Source organism: Mercurialis annua, linkage group LG3, assembly GCF_937616625.2.
Source record: "Mercurialis annua linkage group LG3, ddMerAnnu1.2, whole genome shotgun sequence".
NCBI classification, from domain to species: Eukaryota; Viridiplantae; Streptophyta; class Magnoliopsida; order Malpighiales; family Euphorbiaceae; genus Mercurialis; species Mercurialis annua.
Genome location: NC_065572.1, coordinates 3,453,250 through 3,466,388, shown reverse-complemented (window position 1 = coordinate 3,466,388; position 13,139 = coordinate 3,453,250). Strand labels below are relative to the sequence as shown.

Sequence of the window (13,139 nt, the reverse complement as noted above, 5' to 3'; positions counted from 1 at the left end):
TGAAATTTGTTGATATTTATGATTTTTTTTGTTTGTATCACTGTACTCTTTAAATAAATGTATAGGGGTTATATTTAGAAAAATAATAATGAATATTCTATTGATATTATAAAGTGACAAATATTATGATCAATTTTTTAATTTCAAATGCTATAAATATTAAAAACTAGCGGGAATATTTAATTAACAATTTTATAGCTAAATACACCTTAAAGTTAAAATATATGGCAATTGACTATCACTTACAAGTTGAAATGACAAATTTCTACTCAAATTCTTACTATTTCTTGTTCATTTTTGAAAACATTTTTATTTACAATGAATATTTTTAATATGAATACAATTAGTTCTAAAAAAAAATTAATAATAATTAATTATTAAGAGTTAACGTTACCATACAACACAACCTTTTGAGTTTTTTTTTTTCAACTTAAGCATAAAATACAAAATGTCTCACCTAATAGCATTACCAATTTATTATGTCGAATATATAGAATAAATGTCTAAAACGACGTCGTTTTGGTCATCCGGCTAAAAACGACGTCATTTTTATAAAAAAATAAAGCATAAAATACATATCAGACTATCAAATAAAAAAACTGGAACGGGTTGTGCTAATGGATGAGACAAGTTGTAGTTTATGTTTAAAATAAAAAAGAACGCTAAAGGTTGATGTATGGTGTCATTAAACCAACAATCAATACTACTGTATTTCATTATAGATAGTTTTCTAAAAAAAATCATTTAAATCATGCATAGTAATAGAGCCATTTAATGTCTTTGTGATTAGTTAAGATAAGTTTATAGGATCATGTAATAACTATGTGATTAGTTCCAAATTAAGTTTACATTTTGGAGTGGCAAGTGATGGTGATTGTAGGTTTATTAACTTTATTAATCTATAGTGTTAACGTTTTGTTTTGTTTCTATTGGAACTTACCTTGTCAATCGATATTCTAATTGCATGTGTTGTGGAGCAAGCTTGTTGGTTAGATTCGGTACATTGCTTAATTTTTTTCAATTACACATAAGAATAAATAAAATTTAATTTGTATAAAAACTAAAAATAATTATTTGATTATCTTTTGATATTAAAAATAAAAATTTAAGTTCACTATTTTATTTGATAAAATAATTATTAATTACTATAATTAACGTTATGTAAATAGTTGAAAACAAATTGTGAATTTGTTTGTATTTTTAGTCGTCGAATAATATTTCTTGTTTATTTTTATGGAGTAAGAAAATTAATAAGAACAATAAAATTTCAATTTCAATTAATATAGTTTAAACTGCGAAGTAATTATATTTTTTATTTCTATACTCCCAGTCCCACATAGGGATGGCAATGGGGAGGGGATTCCCCGTTCCCCGTGGGGACCCGCCCCTAATGGGGCGGGGAATCCCTACCAATTACCCCCATGGGTACGGGGGGAAATCATTCCCCAACCACGGAGATGGGGAGGGGACGGAGAGTATAGTCCCCACCCCATGGGGATCCTCATCCCCGTCCCCATGGGGATCCGATTTATATTTATGTATATTTATATTATATTATAAATTTTAGTATGTTATTTATAATTTTAAATAATTTAACATAAATTTTTTTATTAGTTTCTATTTAGTTATAAATATATAATATTATAAAAGGTAATAGTATTTTCTATAATGATTTTTTTTTTTAAATATCTTATGAAAATAATAAATTATTTATAAATTATATTTAATTGTACGGGGAACGGGGATCCCCATGGGGATGGGGAATCCATGGGGATGGGACGGGGATGATTTTATCCCCATTAATTAAATGGGGACGGGGATGGGAATTCCCCATAGACGCGGGGATGGGGATGGGGATGGCTTCCCCGTCCCCACCCCGCCCCATTGCCATCCCTAGTCCCACACAAGAAAGTTCGAAAAATGATTTGCAAAAAAATGCATTCACGTGTTCAACGACACCGTTTCACATTTAAGAATATCACAAAAATCGCACCGTCTGGGCAAAATTTGTAAAAAAGAAAAAATATAGGAGCAAAATAGTAAAAGGATGTGAACAAAAAGCGCCGGATAATTAGCCTCGTGATTGCAGATCCAGGGGGAGGAGCTAGCAGGTCCCACGTTGTTTCCTTCGGTTTGGTATGGCCTTTCACTTTTTTAAATTTCTTATTTATTGAACATTACACTGTATCAAAAAAATTTAGTAAAATTTATAGATATATGAAAACACTAAATGTATTATCCTAAATGTTTTACTGGTGAACGTGGTTGTAAATGAACCGAGCTGCTCACAAGCATTTCCGCATTCAATTTGATAAAATCTCAACTTGTGTTCATTTGTATCATTAATGAACCGAGCTCGATTGTAATTCTATATTTATTTATTTAAATGAGTTGGACCTGAATAATAATAATGTTCGATTCATTTACGTCATACCACTCATTTAACATGGACGAGCTCAATTAAAAATTTGCGAATGAGTTCGTATATGATTTCGATAAAGAATTCATGAATTGCCTCGTATAAAAACACAATAAACAATTCGCGATTTAGCTATCTATTTATAAATTCAAAATAAAATATTTTTTAATACACTAAAACTATATAGTTTTAAATAGATTATGTAATTTTGATTTAAAAAAGCAAAACTATGAAGTTTTGATTCATGTTTATATTTCTATTCGTTTGTTTAGCTGGTAAACGAACGAGTTCACTTAATATCTTTTCACGCGCTTGTTCGCCAAGTAAACAAACTAACACAAGCTGAACATGAACCAAAACTTACCACTATAAATTCTAAATGAATCAATCATGCAGATCTTATTAAAAAACTTGAACGAATATGAAGTGAATATGGAGACCTTTCTTATGTAATAAGCCGAACATGAATACCTCATAACTCGGCTAGACTCGGTTCATTTACAACCATAATGAAGTTTTGTAAATTTACTAAAAATAAAACATTTAACTTACTTTTTTATAATTTTTTATTATTTTAAACTAACATGCCATTTTTAAAATTCAAAACCACTACAATGTAAACCATAATAATAAGGTTAATGTCATAAAAATTCACAATCTTTACACGTTTTTTCATTTTAATCACGCCATTTTTTCATTGAACTACCAACATTTTAAATCCCTACACCATTCAAGAATCCGGTGAAAATTACTGAGTTGGCAAGCAAATAGTGGCATGCCATAACGAACCGGATAGTGGCACGTCAGCAATTTTTGCTGAATTTTTGGACGGTGTATGGATTAGAAAAAAATTGGTAATTGGTGTATAAAAATGAAAATCTTTAAACAACGTGATTAAAATAAAAAAACGTATAAAATTGGTGAATTTTTATTACACTACCTCTAATAAATAATAAGAATGTCAAAATAAATTATATAATTCAATTATAGTTAGGTTAATTCATTCATGATAAGATTTATAACTTTTTAGCTTTTTAATTCACTTTAAATTATTCTGATTCAACATTTTATCAATTCATATTATTTTTATAATCTTAACATTCAATTTCGTTATATACATATATATATATATATATATATATATATATATATATATATATATATATATATATATATATATATATATCTTATTTATGTAATCGTGCTATATATGATCTAATTAATCAGGTTTATTAAATAAATTATAGTATATTTAATATTTAAGTCATTTAAATAAATATGTAAATATATCATGTTTATATAATTTATATTCGACCCATTTAAACTAATAAATTGAACGTGCCATATTTATACGTTAACGATTTGATTAATTTAAAATAAACGAGTTAAATATTATCTATATTTGACACATATAATATATTTAAATATAATATTTGAGTTGATATTTGGTTATAGCAGGTACATTGGGTATTGTTCTGTTTTCCAAGCCGAGTTATGGGGAGCTTACGATGATCTCGTAATCGCTTGGAATGGAGGGTTCAAAGATATTATCCTTGAAATGGATAGTATGCTTGCTGTTAAATGCTATTCTCAAGGAAGATGTTATGATTAATGCCAATACTAATTTGATAAATGCTATCAGAATGCTTTTTAGTTTCTTTCTAGCTTTGGCTAGTCTCCTTTATCTATACTATATATAAAAGCACGGATGGGGGGGGGGGGACAGGCAAATTTACTGAATAATCCTTTTCGGTTTATTACTAAATAAAGGTTTTATAGTCATTAACTAATTAGTTATTTAATTAATCACTATTGTAATAAAAGTCCTAATTAGAATAGGTAGCTAAATTGTCTCCAAATTAGTAGGAATACCTATCTTTTAGTTTGATTTAACTACAAAATTAAAATATTAATTATAAATAAAAAATTGATATAGTTATAATAAATTTACTAATATGTACATTGACGAGTTACGTTACGAGCCACGTGCATAGCACGTAATGCGAAACTAGTATTAAAAAAGGAAAACAAACTGAATTTATACTAGTACTATTAATTATTTTAACCGAATAGGACGGTCTACCAAAGGGTTTTGACACCCTAATAATGAAGAGTCCCAAATATATACAATATGATTTATTTGAAACAAATGTGCATAAAAGCATTAGAGTAGTAGAAGGACTGTGGACCGACTTCTCTCTAGCTTTGGGAGTTTGACCAATTTATTCAGCTTTCACGTCCTTTTCTCTTTCACTTATTTTATCAGTTTCACTTCTCAGTTTCACTTCTTTTAACAGCAACAACAATCAAAAGTTTTAAAATGAAAAAACAATTATTCTCCTTTTGACCCATTATTGGCCCTTTTCCCACACTCCCCTTCCAATTTAGCATCAACTCCAAATGAAAAACTCCAATTTTGTTAAATATTTTAACAAAATATAAGTAGTCAATTATTAAAAATTTAACAAACTAAAAACTACGTAAAAAAAGAAGCTATTACCAAATAAAAAAACAAAAATTACAATTAAGTTTAAGTTATTTCAAATTTATTTTTCTTTAATTTTAAGCATATTTCAATTTTGGATCATTTCGACTAGAATTTCTATCATTTTAAATATTACAGAATAATTAATTTTGTTAACTTTTCATCATCTATTAATCGGAATGGATTATTATCGAATCGAGTGTAAAATATTTACTTATAAAGTAAAAATTTAATCTATATAATATGTCAACTTGTTACATATCAATTTTAATTCAAAATTAACTTTAAATAATATTATTAAATTGATTTGATGACTTATTATCCAACCAAATCCATATCCAATTTTTAATTGCCTCCATGGACTTGTTGTTGTTGCTAGCCAACAAGTTAAGATGCTTTATAAACTTTGTCTTTTCTCTCTAATAATAAGCATTAATTTAATCTCTACTAGTTTATACCAAAGCCAATATAATTAATTAACAAGCTAATCACACTCTCTCTTAATTAAACTAAAAAATGCTGCTCTATAACTAATTTTATTTTTCATCTCTCTTCTCTAGCAGCAGCACTGCTTTCTCTCTCTATAATGTCTCAAGCACAGCAACTGCTGCTCTCTCTGCAACTTGCTCCTAAACTGCTCCTCCTCCTTCTAAAACGCTGCCGTTTCTTCATTTCTTTGCAATTGTTCAACTCTGCTTTCTTGTTCCTCTCTCTCCCTAACACATTGTGATTTGTGATCTCTCTCTCTCTTCTTCTTCTAGTTCTTCATTTCAGTTACAGTCAGCAGGTGGACTTTGATTTAGCTTCTGAATTAGCATTTTTACAGTTTATTTTTTGAGTTTGATCTGAAATTTGCTTGTGTTTGTGGTTTTGTTGCTGTTTTTGATCTTGAAATGTGATGTGGAAGCTTATAGATACTTGTAGTGGTAATCAAGTAGCTGCTGCTTTAGCTTAGATATTTTGTTTGTTTTCTGTATATTTTTTCTGTTTGGTTCAGTTTACATAATGACTCAGCGTTTTGTTGCTAGAAAAAAATAATAGATCTCTAATTATTGTTGCTAATTATAGATTAAGGTGTTTGGTGAGAAATTGACTGCTCTTGTTTAGTTTTAATTTATTTTTAATGTCTCGGTTGTTGTAATTAATGGCATTTCAATGAATATTTGCAGAATATAAGCTTTGTTTTAACTGTTTTCACTCTGTTTTGTTGGCTAATAAATAAGCTAGTTATAATCTTACTCGATTTCTCCAATTTTTGCACACTTCAGAAATTTGATTTATATAACTTTAAATCTTGCTTTCTAATTTGAGTTTTAATTTTCAGTATATTAACTTTAAATCCTGCTTTCGTTAGACGGTTTCTAATTAAAGTATTTATCAGTGTTATTTAAGTCTATCATGTTCAAATTCATGTAATGTAGCTTACTAGTAAATGGATTTTATTGGCTTTTTTGACATTAGGAGTTTTTTGTTTTGTTGAGTTAGATGTGCACGCACGGTAACCGGGCTGTTAATTGTTCTTATATGGCAAAATGTGATCGTTTTGCCTTGCAGTCTGCAAGATATTGGATAGTGTTATTAACTAGATTAAATTATAGTTAGTGTAATTACTTTCACTTGTATTAAGTGTTTTTACCATTGTACGGTACTTATCTAAGTACATTTTGCTCTTATTTGATGGGTTGGTGAAAATTGTGGAAATTTCTGAGTTTTTAACAGGATCCATATTTTGTTTGCTTCTAGGTATCAGAATAAGGAAGTCATTTAAAAACATTCTAACATGGAGCAATATGAAGTACTAGAGCAGGTAGGGAAGGGGTCATTTGGTTCAGCTCTTCTTGTGAGGCATAAACATGAAAAGAAAAAGTGAGTACCGACTTACCATCTCTGCTCTTTTTTTTACATGCCATAGTTGATGCTATGGTAAGAAAGATAAGTTGGTGCAATGATGTTAATTTTGTATGACATATTATTTTTCTTTCTAATGCTTCTGCTTTATTAAGGTATGTATTGAAAAAGATTCGCCTTGCTCGGCAGACTGATCGTTCTCGTCGATCTGCCCATCAAGAGGTAAGTCTCTTGCTCATTGTGTGATTTATCAACAGAATATGTGGCATTATTAGTGTTCGTATTTGTATATCGTCCTATGTTTCTTAAAGGAGTTGTTCATGTAATTTCTATTAGAAAGTATCTTCTGATGGTCTTTCTATTTAACAAAGAATGGCATGGCCTGTGGCCATGTTGTGTCCCCAGAAACTTTGATGAGCTAACAATGTTAATATCCATGAACAATGGCATCCAACCAAGGTAGCATAGGTGGTATTAAATTTAGTATTGTTTCACTGTTTAATACAAAGAGTGCTGGCTGTGCCATGGCTAGAACCTTGATGATATTTGGATCTACTGTCTTGACCAATTTCCGTTTTTATGCAGATGGAGCTCATTTCTAGAATGCGAAATCCGTTTATTGTAGAGTACAAGGATTCCTGGGTAGAGAAGGTATAGTAACCATTTCTTAGTTATAATGCTGCATTTCATTGCTGCTTCTTTGGCTTATTTTCTTTCCTCTTTTTTTTTTATCTATATTCCTAGCCATTGGGGCATGGCTTGCTAATATGTTTTACATATGGATGTTAATTAATTTATTCTCCAAATCAGTTTCCTCATTGATTTCAATACATTGCTCGTTTACTGGTTACACATTTGAATTGGTTGGACGTCCTAGGCACATTGCCTGACTCTAATTTTTGTCATCCATTACTTTCTTTAATAGATTTTGCATCGATAGGATGACTCGAGTGGGAAGTCTAATAGTCATTCACTTTTGATACTTTTGACTCAGGGTTGCTATGTGTGCATTATCATAGGTTATTGTGAGGGAGGAGACATGTAAGTTTTGATCCTTGTTAGATCTAAGAACTATGGTACTGTAAGTTCTTATGCTTTCATGTGAAGCTTGGATTACCTTGGCCAAATTTGCTAGTTTCTTTTTCTTGCATTACAGGGCAGAAGCTATAAAGAAAACTAATGGAATTCTTTTCCCAGAAGAGGTCTGGTTTTCTTTTCCTTATTGGCTCCCTCTTCGTAATGCTTCATTCTTTTATGCTAGTTTTTATATATTTAATTGAAATCTTCAATTTGGAAGACTCTTTGCGACTGGATCTTAGTTATTGAATGTTTTTCAGAAGCTATGTAGATGGCTTGTTCAACTTTTGATGGCACTCGACTACTTGCATGGAAATCATATTCTTCACCGAGATGTCAAGGTAAGTTTCTGGCTTTTTGTGCTTGGATTAAATATTGCATCCCTCTCTCGAGTTATTTTAAGCTGCTAATATGTCTTATTATTTCTTCAGTGTTCAAATATCTTTTTGACAAAAGAACAAGGCATTCGTCTTGGTATGTGATGTAATTTTTATCAGCCAATACTTGTGGGATGCTTTGTAGATGTAGTTATGCTGAACTAATAATCAAATCTGGATACAGGTGATTTTGGACTCGCCAAAATATTGACATCAGATGATCTTGCTTCTTCTGTAAGAATTCTTCTTCCTAAACTGGAATAATCTTCCAGCAACAGCTTCTTTTACTGAAATGTTATTGCTATAATTCAGGTCGTGGGAACTCCTAGCTACATGTGTCCCGAGCTTCTTGCTGATATACCTTACGGTTCAAAGTCTGATATATGGTCTTTGGGTAAGTTGGTGGTATTTGACTCCAACATTTTGTTCTGTTTCGCTGTTCTTTTGGACTTTCTGTTTCCTAAACTTCCTACCTGTTTGTACTTCTGAAATTGTGGATCAGGGTGCTGTATATATGAAATGGCTTCTCTCAAGCCAGCATTTAAAGCATTTGTAAGTTTTATAGTTTTCTACCTGGTAAACTAAAAATGTATTTTATGATAATTCTATCGTGCATGGATTAAAAGAACGGTGAACTACTGCAACAAGTAGTAGTAAGCGTCATCAGAATGTTTTTTCACCAACATTCATGTGATGTTATTACATCTCTGCTAGTAAATACTACAACACTGTGATTCCTTGACCCGAAATTTGGTCAATTTACACCTTACTGAAATCAAGTGTATGTGGTTTGGCAGTTGCAAGGGAGCATTGTGCCGTTTCTCTGTTGCCATTTCCTTAAATTTTGGCCTGAAATCTTGTAACCTTACCTGTGCTGTTATATCGTCTCTTGAAAGATATCTTTCTGAAAAAACTTTAATTTTTTTGCAAATTTGATTATTCGCTCTGTATGACCTTGGGCTAATAATCACCCATGGCCCCTCAATTTTAGGGGTACGGGCGCTAAACCCCCTGATGTTTAAAAACGGGCGCTAAACCCCCTAAGCTTTGTGTCGGCGCTCACCATGGCCCTTTTGGACGAAAATACCCTTTGTGCCGTCTTTTATTTGACGGCTGTCTTTAAAAAAAAATAAAAAATTTGACTGACACCATGTGTCAGTTGACACGTCATCAAAAGACAAAAAAAACTAAAAATACCCAAAACACCCCTAAATATAATATCTGATAAAAAAAAAAACTCAACCCAAAATCCAACCACCTGTTCTAACCCAAACCACCCCAACCCAACCACCTCCGCCACATCACTGCCGGAAAATTTTCCGGTCATCTTCTTCAAGTGAAAGATGACCGGAAATTTTCCGGGAACAGATCCAGGCAAGGATCTGTTCCAAGAACAGCAGCAAGGATCTGTTCTTGGAACAGATCCGCGCCGGATCTGTTCCAAGAACAGATCCTTGCTTAGGGATGACCGGAAAATTTTTCCGGTCATTTTCCGCTCGGAGAAGATGACCGGAAAAATTTTCCGGCAGTGGTAGGGTGGCGGCGGTGGTTGGGCGGGAGTGCTGGTTGGGTTGGTTGTTGTGGTTAATCAAATGGTTAGATTAGATTGGGTTGGTTTGTTTTTTTTTTTGTCTTTTTCTAAATTAAAGTAAGGGTATTTTGGGTGTTTGAAATTTTTAAGGTATATTTCTGACGTGTCAGATTATATAGCAGTGTCAGTTTTTTTTTTTAAGACTGAAAACTGACTGAAAAAACGGCGCCAGGGGTATTTTCGTCATATTTGGAGCTTAGGGGGTTTTGTGAGCGCCGACACAAAGTTTAGGGGGTTTAGCGCCCGTTTTTAAACATCAGGGGGTTTAGCGCCCGTACCCCTAAAATTGAGGGTCCATGGGTGATTATTAGCCATGACCTTGGGTAGTAGTTTTTATCTTGTCATTTGATTTTTTTTTTTTAGAATGCCTGTAGATAACATATGTAATGGTCAAGCTGCAAAGGGCCGACTGTTGCTTTTGTAAAAGGCAGTAGCTATCAGAGAAAAGATTTTAGTTTTCATAGCTTCATTAGTTCTAGACATCGTCTGTCTAGTCATTTTGCCAGCTTGTGCATCTGCAGCTTTTTGTTTGATGCAGGAAAGCCATTTAATTCCTGCATCTTGATTTTCAGCCATCTTTAATAATTTACATTTGTTGCTCAGCTTCTACTGTGTAATTAATAACTCAACAAGTTTGTGCAGCTATTGATGATATTTAATCGCTTTCTTGTATCACTTACCGAAGTCATATGTACTAAGCTAGGAGAAATGCTTAGACCAACCATTGGAACACATAAATTAACTTTAGTTTAGTATCCATTTAATTTACTTAGGTCTGAACTCTGAAGTACAGAATGTTCAAGCTGAAATTATCATATATCTATTCTTATCACATGACTGTTATCGTTTTTGGAGCCTATACAAATTCACAACACAATCAAACTTTATTGGATGCTTTTCCTGCATTTTTCATTTTGTGTTTAAGCAATCTTCAATTGTTTGGCTATGACTTTTCTCTTTGTTTCTGATTTTGCTTCTGTTTCTGCTGTGTTTAATACTATAAAAGTCTATTGTCTGTCTCTCGAGCAGGACATGCAAGGACTGATTAACAAGATAAATAAATCAATAGTCGCTCCGCTTCCAACTAAATATTCTGGTGCCTTGTATGTTCTTTATCTCCTCATTTTGTTACTGCTATAGCAGTTTAATTTTGCAGAAGACATTTTTTTTTTGGTCGAAATTGATAGTCTCATCCTGTTTATGTTTCTTGCTCCAGCCGAGGTCTTGTAAAAAGCATGCTGCGGAAGAACCCAGAACTTAGGCCAAATGTATGAGTAATATTCTCTGATCTCGTCTATCATATTTTTATGAAAATAAGTTTAGACTAATATGGTTCTCCATTATTTGGATGCCTATCGAGGTAGGCTGCAGAGCTGCTCAGGCATCCGCATCTTCAGCCTCATGTTCTCAAGGTTCATCTTAAGATCAATAGCCCCAGACGTAATTCCTTACCTGTCCAGTGGCCTGAATCCAACTATGTAAAGAAAACACGATTTGTCGATCCAGATGTTCCTCTTAACTCTTACAGGCATAAACGACATTCATTCAGCAATGATAGGGGGTTAAATCCGAATGCATCTGAAGCTGATCAAGACTCCTTGTGTTTTAGCAAAGGAATACATCGTAGGCTATCAGAGTTATCCATTGGAAGTAGCAATGAAGGAACAGTCATTTGTAAACCAATTACAGCTTCAAAACCTTCTACGATTACCCGGACATCAAAATCTACTCCGTCAAAAGCTTCTACAGCTACTAAGAGACAAATAGAGCCCGTGAAAAAACATGAATCTGTAAGTCAATATGATTTTCTTGCTCTCTCAAACACTCACATTGGTTCTGCACATGTGGGTAGGGGTGAGCAATTATTAACTGAAATTGAATTAACTGATCTATTTCGGTTAATTTGGTTCAAGGTTTTTGGTTAATTCGGTCCGTTCAGTCTGGTTTATGGATATTTTTGGTTTGATTATGGTTAAGGACTCTAAAAACTCAATTAACCGAATTAACCAATTTTATTTATAATCATTCTTTGTATATTTACCTGTTTAACCGAATTAACCGACTTGTTCGGCCGATTCGGTTTTAACTTGTTAAAATTTTGGTTATTCGGTTTCCGTTAATTCAGTTCATTTGATCGGTTCGGTTAAAGAGCTAAAATAATTCAGTTAATTTGGTAGGGATAATTCGGTTCGTTCAAAACCGAAGCGACCTAATTGTCATCCCTACACACGGAGAACTTCCGAATAGCAAATAAAGCAGTTATGATCTGATGCTTCATTTTTCTTGTCTAATATAGGGTCCTGCTGCACGCACTTCAACAAAAAAACCAGTGAGTACAAACCGCAGAGCATCTTTCCCGATACCAATAACATCAAATATCGGCTTTCTTCAGGATTTAAAATCTCCAGATGTCTCTGTCAATGCTCCTCGAATTGACAAGATAGCGGAATTCCCATTAGCTTCATATGAAGAAGCCTTCTTTCCCATTCGGAAAATGTCATCAACTTCTGCACAAGGCTCGTGTGGAGACCGCTCGATCACAAAGGACAAATGCACTACTGTGTCCAAATTCACCGACGCATGGCAAGGAATTGAACGAAGCATGTTTCAGGTAGAAGAAGAAGAAGGAAGCAACTCGTCTAATCAAAATGCCACAGCTGGTGGGGCATCAAGCCGTACCTCATCAGAAACAAGGGCTCGCAGATTCGACACATCATCATTCCAGCAGCGTGCTGAAGCTCTGGAAGGAATGCTTGAATTTAGTGCAAGATTACTGCAAGAAGAAAGGTATGGAGAGCTCAACGTGCTCTTAAAGCCTTTTGGCCCCGGCAAGGTTTCCCCTAGGGAGACTGCTATCTGGTTGACGAAGAGCTTCAAAGAAAATTCTGCAAAACCGGAAGATTCATCGTAAGTCATCCATGTCTTGTACCATATTTTTAACTCTGGCAACTTTTAGAGCTTAGTGTATCAGCTTTTTGCCATGGTAGAGGCTATAGGTATTTAGGCAAATGCAAATTAGGTTGTAAATTTCAATGCCCTTTCATTCTTCAATGTTCTTTTTCATTTCTTTCAATGAGATAGGCAATGTAGCTATGCCAATTTACGGATTCAAATTCCAGGTCCTTTGCTGTAGTTGTACTTTTATATTCCAATCGGGTAGATCCATAAGAAGTCTACTTAAACATTCATACTGCAAATTTCCTACATTTATCAGCATAGACTATACTGTATTATTAGTGGAAGAAGAGGTGTGCAAAAGCCGAACCAAATTGAATAATTAAATGGAACTGATAAATTCAATTTGATTTGGTTTGATATTATTAAAAAGTTCAGTTTTTGGTT

General features: G+C 33.0%; 1 protein-coding gene across 2 annotated transcripts; it reads left to right on the top strand.

The window, feature by feature from the left end:
- The first annotated feature begins 5,445 nt into the window (after positions 1-5,445).
- Positions 5,446-12,994, top strand: LOC126675023 (serine/threonine-protein kinase Nek1). Of its 2 annotated transcripts, XM_050369585.2 has the most exons (15): positions 5,446-5,691; positions 6,648-6,770; positions 6,908-6,974; positions 7,338-7,403; positions 7,747-7,793; positions 7,909-7,954; positions 8,090-8,170; positions 8,261-8,303; positions 8,391-8,440; positions 8,519-8,600; positions 8,709-8,758; positions 10,827-10,900; positions 11,014-11,065; positions 11,162-11,587; positions 12,094-12,994. In XM_050369585.2, the coding sequence occupies exons 2-15, from the start codon at positions 6,685-6,687 to the stop codon at positions 12,706-12,708; spliced, it is 1,785 nt and encodes a 594-aa protein (XP_050225542.1). In that variant the 5' UTR covers positions 5,446-5,691; positions 6,648-6,684; the 3' UTR covers positions 12,709-12,994. The 2 variants fall into 2 exon arrangements, with proteins under 2 accessions (XP_050225542.1, XP_050225543.1); XM_050369586.2 differs by lacking the exons at positions 5,446-5,691; positions 6,648-6,770; positions 6,908-6,974; positions 7,747-7,793 and having other exon boundaries at positions 7,366-7,403.
- Positions 12,995-13,139: the final 145 nt, after the last annotated feature.